The following is a 15,806-nucleotide window of genomic DNA, read 5'->3' as shown; positions in this document are numbered from 1 at the left end:
CCCAAAAACTACAACTATTGGAAAGCCCAAAGGAAGTCAATCCAGGCATTGAGAAGAAGCCCAATGATTGAAAAAAGTGGAGTAAGAGAGTGAATCCTTGTTGGTTTTTGCTTTGTGATTTATGTATTGCAAAGCGGCTACGATGCTAATGAAAGAACCCTATTTGGCTATTTCGCTTTTGATTAATTTCTGCAACCAGGGTATGTAGGAATAAAAAATTATAAAACCAAAAAAAGGAAGTGTATTAGACATAAGAGGGAGTGAAAATTGCAATTGCCCAAAAAAAAATCCATTTTGCAAGAGCTAACAGAGATTAAAAAAAAGGATCCGTTTAATCATGGGTTAATTTGCAAAAAAAAAATAAATACAAATTAAACATGCTTGGCTGGTGAATTCGTTGACTAACCTATTTTATTTACATAAAATATATTTTTAAATAATTAGTAAATTTGAAGTTAAAAAAATTATGTATCATTTGGAGCAACTAGTATTCCATCCAAGAATTGGAAGATGGTTGGATCATCTAACCACGGATTAAATAGCCATATTAAATTTCAGCCAATTGAAACGTGATACTATACAAATTGGCTTTAGTTTGACCGTGGGACGAAGGCATGAAGCCCATCGATGTGGATTGAAATCAGCCAGTCTATACATGTTGTATTTCTGATATTTTATTGCATGTTTTCATAGCAATATAATATTATTCATTAAAAATTATTGAAAGTTATCTACTCTGTATTATTAAACAAAAACAGAAATTTATTTCATATCATGTGTAATTTTACTAACCTTTTTTCTCCTAAAAAAATCAAAATATATAATATTAATTACATTAAAAATATTAATTGTAAATTATTTTAATCATAAATTTTTTACTTATACGTAACAACCAGCCACATGATCTGAACAAATATTTTTATAAAATGAAAATAGAAAATCCATTATACTATTCGCTAAATTTCTCTTTCGATTAAAAAAACATCATTGTAGTATTGAATAATATGTCATTATTACGTTCCCTCATTCAGGGGGTGATATCGAATTACACTATTTTAATTACATAGATAAGTTTAATATCACCATTTAAACCTTGTAATATTATTCAATAATATGAAAATTCGCTAAATATTTCCGATCAAAGATTACTGAAAAAAAATTAATTATTATATCCCTTATAGTATAATTAATGTATTATTTTAATAAAAATTGAACTGAATATTTAAAAAATAATAATTTTTACTTGAACGTGATCCAAAAATCGAAGCAAGGCATTTGAGTAAAGAAAAATGAAATGTGATTGGACCGACAAAAGAAAGTGACAGAAATAATTACGTTGGTCAGTCATTTAGAAGTCAATCCTCGTGCGCTTTCCTTGTTTGTTTGTTTGTTTGTTTTCTTGCCATATTCTCTTGTTTTTGGTTGTTGAACAGAAGAAGAAACTTCCGATTTGGAGTTCTGGCAAACTGGATGGGCCCCACCTCAAGTTGCCATGTAAGGCTTTCTTCTTTGAATTGCACTTGCCCAACAAACAAGACCCAAGGGTTTTGAATTCAACGGGCTTCTTTTTCATTATCATTTGTCAAACCTACCCTAGCCAGATCAATTGAATGTGAATGCCGTAGACCAATCTCACAGGAATTAATATTCTCGTCAAAGAATTCTTCTATGAGAATTTTCATAATAAATTTTATAAAAACTCTTTTAAACTTTGATCACAATACTATTCATTCACTTGTTCATCGTCGATAGTGTGGAAGCTGTTCTTTGAATGGTCGAACACAAACAGATTTTGACTGAGTAGGGTATTTATCAAATGATCTTAAACATAGCATCTGAATGGCTGGTGTTGCAGACGTAGTAGTTCTAAGGTCATATACCTATTTGTAGTACTTACGTAGCCTGGGTTATTTTTGCATTTATAGCCTATGGCTAGTATATACCGGGATGTATATGATACGGGTTTGGATACCCTTGTACCTAACAACTGTGGTACATACAAGTAACTCATTAAGTTTTAGAGTTTAATGTTTATCCGGTGCACTAACAACAGTGTAAAATATTATTATTTAATTATAAATTATCATTTCAATTGTTTTAAAAATTAATAGATTTATCATACACCGTAACTTATGATTAAATATTTGTGTAAAATTTTTATATTATTATTATTAATGAATATTTATTTTAAGTTTCATATTTAAGTCATATAAAAAAATTGGTTAAAAACTAACCTTACTATAATAATAATCTCAATATATTTTTAACTCTAGTAGAACTATAATTTATAAATAATATACAGTATTGACCAAACAATAAAAAGGCGATACTTCAATAAATTTTTTTGTTGGCAAAAATTTATTGTATGGAGTATTTTTTGACATATTGATCATCAATTCAAATATTATTTATAAGGTGTGACTGCTTTCAAAATCATTAATTATTCTCATAAATAAAATACAATTTTTTATCATGTTTTTAACTTTTTCACATAAAAAATAGAGGCATCTTAAGTGTGATCTGTCTAATCCTGTTCAAACAATTATTTAATATTTATACACCCTTCCTTTGGGGAAAAAAAATAGTCTTTTTTTTTATCTTATTGAATCTTCGTATTTTTTCCAGTTTTCTGATTGACATCTATCATATGTCGATAAAGCTATCTAACTTACGGTAAGCAGATTCAAGATATTCATTAATTGACGAAAGCATCAACCCTTTAAACTAGGCTCTAAGCTAGGATTATGATGTTGAATTTGACAACGTGGCTCGTGGTGTGAAATACACCAAAAGATTCTTATTGGATAATGTTACCTTTGTTTTTACTAGACAAATATTCTTTATATGATTTGTTTTTTCAAGTTGAAACTCGAATTATCTTATAGTTAGGTACAGAGCACCAGGAGAAACACAACACAAATTGCATACATGGTGATAGAACACGAGACACGCAAGTGAATAATGTACACGTGAGTCTAGGTCATTTTCTCGGGTACTTTGACTAAGTGCTCGTTTTAAAAAAAACACTTAGTTATTTTTTAATAAATTCTTATTATATAAGAACTTATATTATGAATATTTAAAATTTAATAAGCTATTTGCGTTTAAATATGCATGTTGATAAGAGCTTACATAATTTTAAAGTGTTTAAATGCACTATTACATAAACACTTATAAGATGTTGGCCCATTTTTAAAATTTTTAAAAATCAAACCATGATTAAAACACAAATAAAAATTTAAAAACTAAATAAATAAATAAATAATAAAGTAACATTATATATATCACAAAATATTAAAAATAAAAACCACCGGTCACAATTTATCAGTTTCTAGTTTTAAAAAAAATATATGTTTTGTACATTCTACAAAAATTTCGTGACAAAAAAAAATCACCATATACCTACCAATATTGTAAAAACTAAAATGTTTAATAATCACCGTACATGATTATAATATAAATTAAGGTGTGAAAACTAAAATCATATATAGCATAAATTTTTTTATATAAACTTAAAAACTATCATTCACATGTGACATGTATAAAATGAATATTATCAATATAAATATTTTAACACTACATAGTACTTTAGAAGGAAATAAAAAAAAACAAATAACGAATAACTATTATTTGTTTTATGTATAAGTTAATATTTATATTAATCTGAAAAAGTAACACAAAATAAAATATTTAATTTGAGGAAAAAATGGAAAAATAAATAAAAATACGTACATTTTATAGTTTTTTGCTCCAATAGGATTCAAAGGTGTTCTTTTTCATAAAACCCGCATAAGCTATTCTTGTTAGCTATCTTGGAGACCTTAAGAAAATAAGCTAAAAATAGCTTATTGACTAATTGACCGTTTGCTTGAAATTAAAAAGAGTGTTTCTAAAAAGTACTTTTTGAAAAAGTAATAAAAAAACAGAAAAAAATTAGTTCTTAAAACAAGTAGAAAAATATTTGTTTAAGCGAAATATTTTAAATAAATACATAACAAACAGCTTATTTTATTAAAAAAAATATTTTTTAACTAATAAATTTAAACAAACTAACCCAAAATATTTTCATATAAGCTCTTTCAAACAGTCACACAAACACTAATAAAATCGATTAGAGTAACGCTAATAATACGTTAAAATTTTATATCCAATTAAAACATGATATATATAAACCAGTGAAAAAAATTGTCGTATCAATATGATTATTCATTCAATAAATGCTAAAATATGTCTTTTTAAGGAAAAACCTTGATGATATAACGTTGTTATAATTTTATTGAAATGGTGTGATTGTTGAGCAATAGTAAGTCCTGCAATTTATTTAGCAATATACCAATATAGTTACTTTATCTGGTAAAATATTTACAACATATCGTGGATAAATATTTTTTTTGTCATTATCTGAATTTATTTAGTTAATGTTACTTCAATCAAACGTAATTTCTAGATTAAGTGGTTAGCTAAAGCGCTAAAGGATAAAGAATAGCAAGTGATCGAGGTGTATTGAATGAGCTAGTGTTAAGAACGAATCAAAACCGTTTGTAAATCGATAAAAGAAAATTGAAAATCAATAAAATCAAAAATCGTAACAACTAAAATTTTTAAAAATCGTATATTTTTTTTGTTTGATTGAGATTTTAGATTTTATTATAAAAAATCAAATCAAATCGAAAAAATCACATATTATAATTATATTTATTTTTATTATCATAATTAATAATAAGTATGAAATAATTTATTATTTTTATTTGTTTTATAATCAAGATGTATATTTTACTTTTATATATTAAAAATAATGTACTAATATTGTTAACAAATAATATTATATATCAAGTGATATACAAATTATTATCATATTACAAAAAGAGTTGAAAACATAAAATTTTTATAGTAGTTATTTGATAAAAAATGAATTTTTAGGTAGTATTCTGAAAATCATTTATTTTCTAGGTATGGAAAATTTATTTAAACTATATATAATTTGTGTTTTAAGTTCCATGATCAATGTTAAATGTACTTTGTCATGTCTTTCCCCACTCTTCCTTCACTATTCTCTGACCCCAAGATGTAAATCTCACCATTTCATCTGGCTGAGTCTCTTCTAGCTTTGTCTATATGTTAAATGTACACATTTTAATTCTTTAATTTCACCTTTAATATTATATTATTAATGTAGTTCGGTTGATTAAATATGATAAATCGATAAGTGAATTAACATAATTTTAAATAGTATTTTTTTATTCCTATCAATAAAAAATATTTTATTAATTTAATATATTTCTTATTTTGAATGAGAAATTATCTTAAAAAGAAATAAAGTTTCTTAAGTTTATATAAAAGTAAATTATATATATGCTCAAGTTATTTTAATTAATTGTTAGTTTTTTTGACAAATTTACAAATATTTAATCAAATAAAAGTGTTTGAAAAATAATTTTTTCTTATTAACTTATAAGATTTATTTTTAAACATAACTTAAATTTATGATTATCATTTTCATTTTTATTTTTAATAAAATAGTAAAATTTATCATTTATCACTTTATCTAAAATTAAATTATTTATTTTGATAAAACTCTTTATTATCATTTATTAATTAAAAAATTATTTTTCAGATTAGTTTAATTAAGTTTTTTATACTTGAAAATAGCTTGTTTTCATATTACTACCTTTTTTTTAAAATAACTACTGAATTTTTTTTTATGTTTCAACTTACTATCTGTGGTTAGTTCCCTCTCATTAAGTAATGACGTGACAAATATAATATCATGTTATCACGTTCAATCAGTTCAATCACTGCTACATCATTATCCGTCACACATCATTAAAAGAGATGACATAACAATTAGGTGTCGGTGAAAAGTTATGATGACTTATGCTTTGTGCCACATTATGACTTAACAAAAAACTACTAACAATAGTTAATAAAATTAATCATAATTTTTTTTAGATACTTGATTGAAAAAAAAAATTAAATAGTAATTTTAAAATGACTTATATTCTAAGTATAAAAAATTTAGTTAAACATAAAAAAAAATCATAAAATTAAACCGAATCAAATCACACAATATTAATTTGATTTGGTTTGAATTTAATGTTATATTTAAATCAAACTAAACCACATTTTTATTTTATGTTTAATTCAAATAAAATTTTATATAAAAAATAAATCAAATCACACTATAAATACGGATAGAATGAGGTGAAATAGAATAGAAATCGTGAATAATATGCATAAAATGTAGGGAGGCATCAACATCACTATATGGCGTTTTGCGTTGCTTACATCATGCATGGCATCACTTTGCATTTGCAATGACCCGTTTTTTCCAACTTGTGTTGTTTTTGACATTTGAAGTGATCAAAAGCACTACTTATTAGGTTCTCGCGTGTAGATTCGGCCACGTTAGTTATCAGCTTCCAATGAATTAATAGCTTCTGTGTGTTTCATGGATTCATTAGTTGGACCGGAAAATTGGCCTTTTCGGTCTAGCAATATTTAATCATTTATACCTCAATACAACAACCCAATATGAAAACACACGACCTCTAACAATCTAAATATGATAAAAATAAAAAAAAGCCATCATTTTTTTTAAATATTAATTATGACTCCACGTTTTCTCAAAAGTTATGACTATTTATGTTTCACCTTCATACATTAAACTACATGTGACCTTTAAATGTTGTATTACCACATTGTAGTATTAATGTAAAAAGGAGTACTTCTAAATTCTAACAGTTTTAAAGATAATTAAATTCATTTATAAGTTCTCATAACTAAGTTTCTATATTAATACCTTCCCTTTTAACTGTATTAACTAAATCTTTATAATTTAAAAGTTTGTAACTAAGTCATTAAGAATTTTTCAACGTCAACCATTATTAAATAGAATTGATTTGCTATTCTTTTGGTCAACCAAAATGTAAGGCTATGTGGTCATATCAATAATTACGTGTTTTTTTAATGATAAGCGTATTGGAATCATAAGTTGTATAAAATTACAAAGTTGTATTTCATCATAACTAAAATAGAATATATTAAACTACTGTATCAATTTCTTTTAAATAAAAACAAATGTTTTGAAGTATAAAACAAAATATAAAAGTGTTTTTTTTTTACAGACTATAATGTAACTGTAAGACCTATTCATTAAATTTTTTAACTTATATTATTAGAAAGAATTACTTTTTTTTTTTTTTATAAAAAAGTAATATGGGACGATAAAATTTACTTTACAATATCTCCGTTATAGACCTTAGAAAAAGAAAAAAAAGCATCTCCGTTTTGTCTGTTTAACTATAGATAGAGAAAACGAAATAAAAATGAGGAAAATAAGAAGAAAATATCAGTTTTCATTATTTATTTGTGAGAAAAAATAAAAAATAGATTTTTTTGTTTTGTTTTTTAATCTCATATTTGAAAATGTTTTTCATAATTCAATTGGTTCAACAGAGTACTTGAATTATTATATATCCCCTGAGATTACCTTTTATTTTTATAGATAAAATAAATATTTATCCATTAAGTTGTCATGAAAGTGGATGAAATATTTATTACATTTTTTTTACTTTTTCAAAATTAAATATTTTTATAGCATAAAAATGATAAATATTTTTTGTCAAAAAAATAATATAGTAAAATTTTAGATATGTTGAACCAAATTTAATTAATATACTTTTTATATAATCTACTTACTTTCGTTCATTTAATTTTCTATACTTTTTCATATTCATTTAAATAACAATTTTTTTTTTCATTATTAATGTAAAAGTGAAGTTTTTCTCACACGTCTGTTCAGCGGTGAGACCAGGGGATTTGAATTCCAAGAAGTGATTGTCCACAATTAGGTGCCGTAATTAATTGGATGTGGACATGGGAGAAAAAATAAACCGGTTCATGAATGTGAACTTGAAGAAGAAAAAATCTGGATTTTCCTCTTCAGGTTCTGCCTTCAATTAAATGGATTGACTACTTTGCTATTCATTAATTTGGTCACGGTCAATCACTGGGTCTCACTTGTTGTACTTTCTTTCTTTCTGACTTTTCACCTTTAGCAATTACATCTTTACAAGCTCCATATCTAGTCTATTAACCACTTTTTAGTATTCTAATGATTTAGGCAAATTTCCTCAAAGGGGATGCTTTTACAAAATATTTCCTCAAAGGGGGTCCTTTCAAAAAATATTACATAAGGAGGCTCTTTTCTACATACTTTGCATGGATAATATAGCAAACCGTCACTCCTAGTGGCGAGTTTGCTGGGAAAATGCCACGTGGCACGGAAAACGCCACTCGTAGTGGCGAGTTGCCCAGCTGCAGGCCTAAAGGGGAGTTGCAACTGCAACTTGCGATTTGAGTGCAAGTTGCAACTCCCATTGTATAATTAAATTAGTTTTATATTTTATTTTGTAGTTTCCAGTAAAATAATTTGTATGATATTTTTTTTAAGTAATTATTAATTAAAACTAAATGTCAGCTTTCAAATAATTTTTTTAAATACATACATAAATTTAAATAAATTACCAATTTATTTTCCGATAAACAAAGTTCAAAGCTAAAACAAATGTCACAAATCTTCTTGATTAATTTTAATATAAAAAATAAAACTCTTTTCAAACTTCTGTTTTATTCGTTGAGTTATATTTGAAACGAGAAAAGGATTTTAAACTTTTCGTAGAGTTATTCTAATTTTGCGGTTATCATTCCCATTGGCAATTTAGGGCAGTATAAATACATACTCAAATATCAGTTTTCCTCACGCTGTTTCCATTGTATTTTTGGGATTTTTTAAATACATACATAAATTAGAGTTTAAAATAACTCTACGAAAAGTTTAAAATCCTTTTCTCCTTTCAAATATAACTCAACGAAGAAAACAAAAGTTTGAAAAGAGTTTTATTTTTTATATTAAAATTAATCAATAAGATTTGTGACATTTGTTTTAGCTTTGAACTCTGTTTATCGGAAAATAAATTGGTAATTTATTTAAATTTATGTATGTATTTAAAAAAATTACTTGAAAGCTGACATTTAGTTTTAATTAATAATTACTTAAAAAAAATTATCATACAAATTATTTTACTGAAAACTACAAAATAAAATATAAAACTAATTTAATTATACAATGGGAGTTGCCAATGGGAGTTGCAACTTGCACTCAAATCGCAAGTTGCAGTTGCAACTCCCCTTTAGGCATGCAGTTGGGCAACTCGCCACTACGAGTGGCGTTTTCCCAGCAAACTCGCCACTAGGAGTGGCGGTTTGCTATATTATCCATGCAAATGACGTAGAAAAGAGCCCCCTCATGTAATATTTTTCGAAAGAACCCCCTTTGGAAAAATATTTTGTAAAAACACCCCCTTTAGGAAAATGATTTATTAAGAAGTAAGGAAAGGAAATAAAAATATATATATGAATAATGATACGCTTTTTTTATCAAAGAAAAATAAAATATATTTTTATTTTTTCTCATTTTATATTTTTAGAAGGTGAGTCTATATCTTTTTTTTAAATCACATATATTTTTTGAAAATTTTGTTTGAGTTAAAAAAAATTTTTATGAATAATATTTAATACAATATACGTCTTTTTTTTTATAAAAATATTAAACTATAAATTTTCTTGTAGCCGTATTATTTAAATGAAGACACCTGGATTCTCCTTATATGGATTTGTCTTGGGCATCTTGAATGTCCACTGTAGAAAAATAACACATGGCATGAGACGTTTGCACCGAAATAATCGACGTGGAACTCTGATTTGTCTTCTTGCAAGTTGTGACTCCCACCAACCTAACGAGGTGCATCCAACTTGCTTCTTTCTGCTATGTTCCAGCTCCAGTCTACCAAACATTTTTCATATCTACCCTATTTTGGTATATATAAGAAAAATAAAAATGAGAGACAAACGTTAAATAAGATTTTAAACGTGGTTGTATAAAAAATTGAGAAAAAAATGTGAGATTCACATAAATTAGAATTGTAGCGATCTTCAAGAGAAAATCATAGAAAAATAAAGGTTAATTTTTTTAAGGATTAAACATATTTTTATCTTTCTAAAAGTTATTATATTCTTTTATTCAACACTTAGAGGCAAACATTTAAGTGTTGAGGTTGCCACATTGTAAGTGGAGACTTTTTTGTCACTAAAAAATATATATAGATTAATTTCAGCCGTAATAAATTTAATAAGTTTGATTTTATTCCTCATAAAATATTATATTTAAACTGTTAATATAATATATTTAGCAATTAAACAAAAATAACATAATATTCATGAATACAAATTTTATTGGTAGGAGTAACGATGAGACAACTCTTCTTATTAATAACGATGAGACATCTCATTTAGTGTGATCGACTATATATAATATGTATGTATCACAAGTCTTATTTCTATTGTTATGATGAGTGAAATAGAAATAAGAGATATTTTATAGTTATAATTTTTCCGTGAATGAGTCTAAAGATGAAAAAATATTACTCTTCACAAAAGGATACTTAACTATTATAAAAAAGATTATGATCTTCAAGCCATATGATCAATTTTCTTTTCTAACATCTCATTACTAGAAAAAATCAATAGAAATTGTGCATAGAGACTTGGAAGATCATTGAGTCTAATTATTTCTTATTCTTATAATCATTTATGGATACTAATATGCTTCAGTTATAGTCTTGTTTCTGTTTTTGTTTTTATATTCTTCATGTTATAACATAAAGGTTAATAGATGATGTTTATCATAATTTAGTTTACTTGGATTGTGATAAAAACATTACTCTTTATGAAAGAATACTTAACAATTATAAAAAAAAGGGTTATGATCTTCAAGTCATTCTTTTTTAGCATCTCATCACTAAAGAAGATCAAAAGAAATTATACATAAAGACTTGAAAGATTATTAAACTAAATTATTTTTTCCTCTTATAATCATTTATAAATACTAGTGTACTTTGGTTATAGTCTTATTTTGTTTTGTTTTGTTTTTTTTCTTCATATTCTTGACTATTTAATATAAAAGTTAATATATATTTATAATAATCCAGTTTATTTTCTCCCAATTTCTAACAAGTCCCACTCTTAACCACACTCCTCAATGGGTCTTTTTCCCGGTCATCCACTCCCCTGTTACTCAATTCCCCCCCACACCCCATGAGCGAATTAATTTTTGTTTCTATCTGGCTTGAAATTTGGTCAGATTCATGACCCATGTTATTCTCACACCCTTAGTTCTAGTTCACCCTTACCTTGTTTTATTTTATTTTTCCTAAACTACCCTAACCCTTTCCCTTCCCTCACCTTTAACCACATTCCTTAACAAGTTTCTTTTCCCCTTTCATGTCTCAACCTCCTTTTGGGAAGGATAACACCATTGTTCGTCCCAACTCATCGTCATCACCCTGGTCTACTGGTAAACTAGGCGAGTTCATTTTTTTTTTCTTTTTGGTTTTTAATGTAATGATAACACTTTAGAAGACAAAAAAATGGCACATTTTAAAATAAAAGAATTAAAAATATATAAAAAATTTAGAGAGACCAGAACCAAGCTTTATATACAGAGAAATAAAAGTATATTTTACCCTTTTAATTATTACTCGTAATGATCCGGCAATCTCACCTACAGCTTACAAATATTTACATGATTGCCTGCCCTCGAGCCCCCTAAATATTATTCAGTTGCCTCTAAATAGATTTTACTTCCTATCAGTTCAATAAAAAAAGTGCTAATATAAGAGAAGAATTTTTACCTAATTTCTTGCAGACCAACTGACTGCACGATAGTTTATAAAAAATGATTAGTAAGTCTAAAATTACAATTAAAATAGTAATATAATGGTGGGAACGTTTAGTGATATAAAAAATATAGGAGATTTAGTATCATAAAAAAATATATACGAGTGTAAAATAACTAAGTATGAAACTTAATTGTATTGTAGTATAATTAATCAATAATTTAGTGTAGGTATGATAAGGATATCCTTAGTGTCAAGACAGACTTCTATCCCGACTTGATGGAAAAAAGTTAAATTGATTGAAATTGGATTTAAATTTTTTTCAACCAAAAAAGTCAGGTTCAGGAATAAGTTAAGGTGTGTTAATTTTTACTCTCGTACCATTACTATTCTAATGTAATAAATATTTTAAATTATTAGATATCATGATGACTATTTTTTTAAACTATAAAAAAATAAATAAGATTAAATAATTTTTACTTCAAATTTCAAATTATTATTATGTTGTGATCAGTCCAATTACAACAAAAAATAAATTGTCTTGTTTTCTTCATTTTTTATGAATAAAAAAGTAGGATGGAATGGAGGATGGAACAGGACCAGAAAACCTAATCCCCAAGAAAAAGTAAAAAAAAAAATATAATTTTAGAATCACGACAAGATGAAGAACGCAAGCGGGGAGAGTGAGGAGCAGAAAAATCAAAGTCCCCCTCAGGCCTCAGGCCTCAGCCCTTTCCATTGTCAGGCCTAATTTTCAAGGCGGGCTTGACTTGGAAATTTGAATTCCATTCCATCTACATAGAATTCACCGACATATTTCACGTCAAGTATATTATTCTCTTAAACAATCATATTCATGCCTTGCTTCAATTCCCTTCCTTTTCCAGCCCTTATATTTTTTGTATCATATACTTTTAATTCAGAATTCTCCTTTTAATTTTTTCACTCTATTTTTTTTAAAACTATGACATTATATTATAGTTTAACGCAATAATATTATAATACTTATGTCTACGAAACAAAAATTAAACTAATAATAAAAACATTTTATTATTGCCTATATACGTTATAATTTTTTAACTGATTTTCTTGCTCATTTCATAGTTTTTTTTCTACCCATTTGAATGTCCCCCCCCCCCCCCCCCCTCCCATTTTCAGTTATTTACATGACTTTTTCTCGTTTTTTGCTTTATTTGTGTGATTGTTTTTCATAGTTTCTTTTTCTGTCATCTACTTCCGTGTTACTCAGTCCCCAGTTCATTTTGTGCATGTGACGATTCTCATGTATGATTTTATATGCACATGAAATAAAAAGGTTGTTAGACTGAGGATAAATGTGTTTTTAGTTAATTTACACAAAAAAAATGCCTATTCAGTTACTGTCATTTACGATCTTTTATAAATATGATTTATATTATATATTAAAAATTACTTGGAATGTGAAATAATTGCTAAAGTATGTGTGTGTAACACAATTAAGTTATTTATACAAAAACACTAGTAATTCTTATATGTTTTCATAAAATACAAATGTTAACTATCACTTTAATTTAAATTCTTAATAATTTAGTACAACCTTATATTTACTCTCGTTGACATAGCATGTTATTTAAGTCAATATAATAAAGAAATAAAATATTATCATTTTAAATTATTAAAAATAAACACTAAGGAATATTTTCAAGTGATTTGATTAAAATTTAAAAATATGAAAAAATGAAAGATCTTTCTGAATATATTAAATGTTTTTTATTTAACAAGTATTTTAAAAGATTCCTTTTTTTAAAGTTGAAATTTATAATAGTAATAAACTTGTTTTAAACATTAAAGTGATTATTACGTTTGGTGGTTAATTGATTTACTTTATTAAAAAAAATAAAAATTAATAATTGGATAGACACGTTCTTCTTATCTCGTGTTGTGTAGTAGTTAGTCCAATGCTAGTAGCTCTGTAGTATATAACGACGTGTGTTGAGATCGAAATAATAAAATAAAGAATGCCAGCTTTGAAACAAGTAGCGGATATATTCGCATGTGTGTCTTTTTCCTCACTCTCTTTCCTCACAGTTTCCTTCTTCAACTTGTGCTCCTTCTAAGTGCTACTCCCTCCCTATATATATGCTTCTCTCACTTCACAAACTTAATTTGAACCTCTCACCTTGCTCATCATCTGGAATTTATTTGGCAGTCATGGATTATTCATCATGGATTAACACTTCCTTGGATCTCAACATTAATCTCCATAGGGTTCACGAAGAACTTCCCGTAAGTATAAACGTACATATAGCGTCCAAGATCTTCTGTGGAATGTTTCCCTCAGAATAATAATTAATTCTTTCTTGTGTCCTGATTAAAAAAAAAATCTTTCTTTCTTGTGTGTTCATTTCAGAAAAAGCAGGTGGAAAACAATTTTTTCTCATTGGATTTGGAGGTGAAGAAATCTTCTGTAAAACAAGAGGTTAGTTCTGCCTGCCAATTCTCCTTTTTTCAAGCGGTTCTTCCAATTTTGTTCTTGTATCCAAAATTATGGTCCATTTAGACTTTAAAAACATGTTCCTTTTTTTTTTTCTTTAATAAAAAACCCTACTCTTTTATTCTAGATTTGATATTGCTGCCTGTGGCACCATTTGGTTGAATGATTCTCTTGTTTTTTATAAGCTACATCAATGATGATACATATATATGTGCTGCCATTTCAGTCAGCAGGTGCCTTGGCGGAGGAACTGAAGCGGGTGAGTGCAGAAAACAAGAAGTTAACCGAAATGCTCACAGAGATGTGTGAGAACTACAACACTTTGCGAAGCAATTTGATGGAATACATGAGGAAGAATCCTGATAAGGAGCTCAGCTCATCAAAGAAAAGGAAGTCTGCAAGCAGCAACAACAATAGTACTATTCCAATGGGAGTCAACGGAACCTCTGAAAGCAGCTCAACCGATGAGGAATCCTGCAAGAATCCAAAGGAAGACATGAAGACAAAAATTTCAAGAGTTTATATGAGGACAGAAGCATCTGATACAAGCCTTGTAAGATTCTTAACAGCAACTGAGCACAAAAAGTCATAACCATTGTTGTGCATTAGTTTGACAGGTTTTTCATTTTTTTTCTACTTGTTTCCAGATTGTGAAAGATGGATATCAATGGAGGAAATATGGACAAAAGGTGACCAGAGATAACCCTTCTCCAAGAGCATATTTCAAGTGCTCTTTTGCTCCAAGCTGCCCGGTCAAAAAGAAGGTAAATCTAACAGCTAATTAAGAACGTACTAAGCATTCAAACTCCACTAAGTAACTGGATCACAAGCTAAGTTAACTGTGTTTGCTATTCAATTTTCATCAGGTGCAAAGAAGTGTGGATGATCAATCTGTTCTGGTTGCAACTTATGAAGGAGAGCACAATCATACACACCCTTCTCAAATGGAGGTAACAACAGGTTCCAACCGTTCAGTATCATGTTCAGCGTCTCTTAGCTCTTCCGCACCAACAGTTACCCTTGACTGGACAAAATCCAAGTCCAGCAGTGAGTCTAAGAATGTAAATCCCAAAACTGAATCACCAGAAGTCCCGCAGGTTTTGGTAGAACAGATGGCTACTTCCTTGACCAAGGATCCTAATTTCAGAGCAGCACTAGTTGCCGCCATCTCTGGAAAAATGTTGCACAATAATAATTAAGTAGAAAATGAGTCAACTGTATTTAACTCATCGTTAAGCAGTATTCTATAAGTGGATCTTGTTTAGAGCACATGATCTCTTTGTAAATACAACATAGGACATTGCTACGTATGTAGAGCTCCTCAATTTAATCAATCCTTTTGGTGGAATAGAGCTCCACTCAGGATCGATAGCATGTCTAGCTGATTGTGCATTTGCTAATCATGCTCATCTCAGTCTTCTCTATTCTTCTGCATCTGGATGGTTAAAATTAGGTTTCCAATTAAGTTCTGGCGAAGTTTCTATACTATAGCATACAAAAGCAAAGAGAAACTTTGTTTCGAAAAGTGCAACTCTATTGAGTATTGAGTATTGACAATACAATATCTCCTTGTCATTTTCCAACTGTCCATTTGGAAC

General features: G+C 27.6%; 1 protein-coding gene across 1 annotated transcript; it reads left to right on the top strand.

Moving 5' to 3' along the window:
- Nucleotides 1–13,849: 13,849 nt before the first annotated feature.
- LOC114388658 (probable WRKY transcription factor 40) lies at nt 13,850–15,796 on the top strand. Its single transcript, XM_028349262.1, has 5 exons — nt 13,850–14,000; nt 14,125–14,193; nt 14,435–14,761; nt 14,856–14,972; nt 15,075–15,796. Exons 1-5 carry the CDS (start codon nt 13,854–13,856, stop codon nt 15,405–15,407), a joined length of 993 nt encoding a protein of 330 aa, XP_028205063.1. The 5' UTR covers nt 13,850–13,853; the 3' UTR covers nt 15,408–15,796.
- The last annotated feature ends 10 nt before the right edge of the window (nt 15,797–15,806 follow it).

This window comes from Glycine soja, chromosome 15 (genome assembly GCF_004193775.1).
Source record: "Glycine soja cultivar W05 chromosome 15, ASM419377v2, whole genome shotgun sequence".
In the NCBI taxonomy this organism is placed as follows: domain Eukaryota; kingdom Viridiplantae; phylum Streptophyta; class Magnoliopsida; order Fabales; family Fabaceae; genus Glycine; species Glycine soja.
The sequence above is the reverse complement of the archived record's forward strand: the minus strand, read 5'-3'. Positions and strand labels throughout refer to the sequence as shown.

Bases quoted from the DNA above. Each gene is read 5' to 3' on its own strand.
- LOC114388658 (XM_028349262.1), top strand. From the start codon at position 13,854: ATGCTTCTCTCACTTCACAAACTTAATTTGAACCTCTCACCTTGCTCA. The intron at 14,194-14,434 runs GTTAGTTCTGCC...CTGCCATTTCAG, and splicing joins AATCTTCTGTAAAACAAGAG to TCAGCAGGTGCCTTGGCGGA. The intron at 14,762-14,855 runs GTAAGATTCTTA...ACTTGTTTCCAG, and splicing joins AAGCATCTGATACAAGCCTT to ATTGTGAAAGATGGATATCA.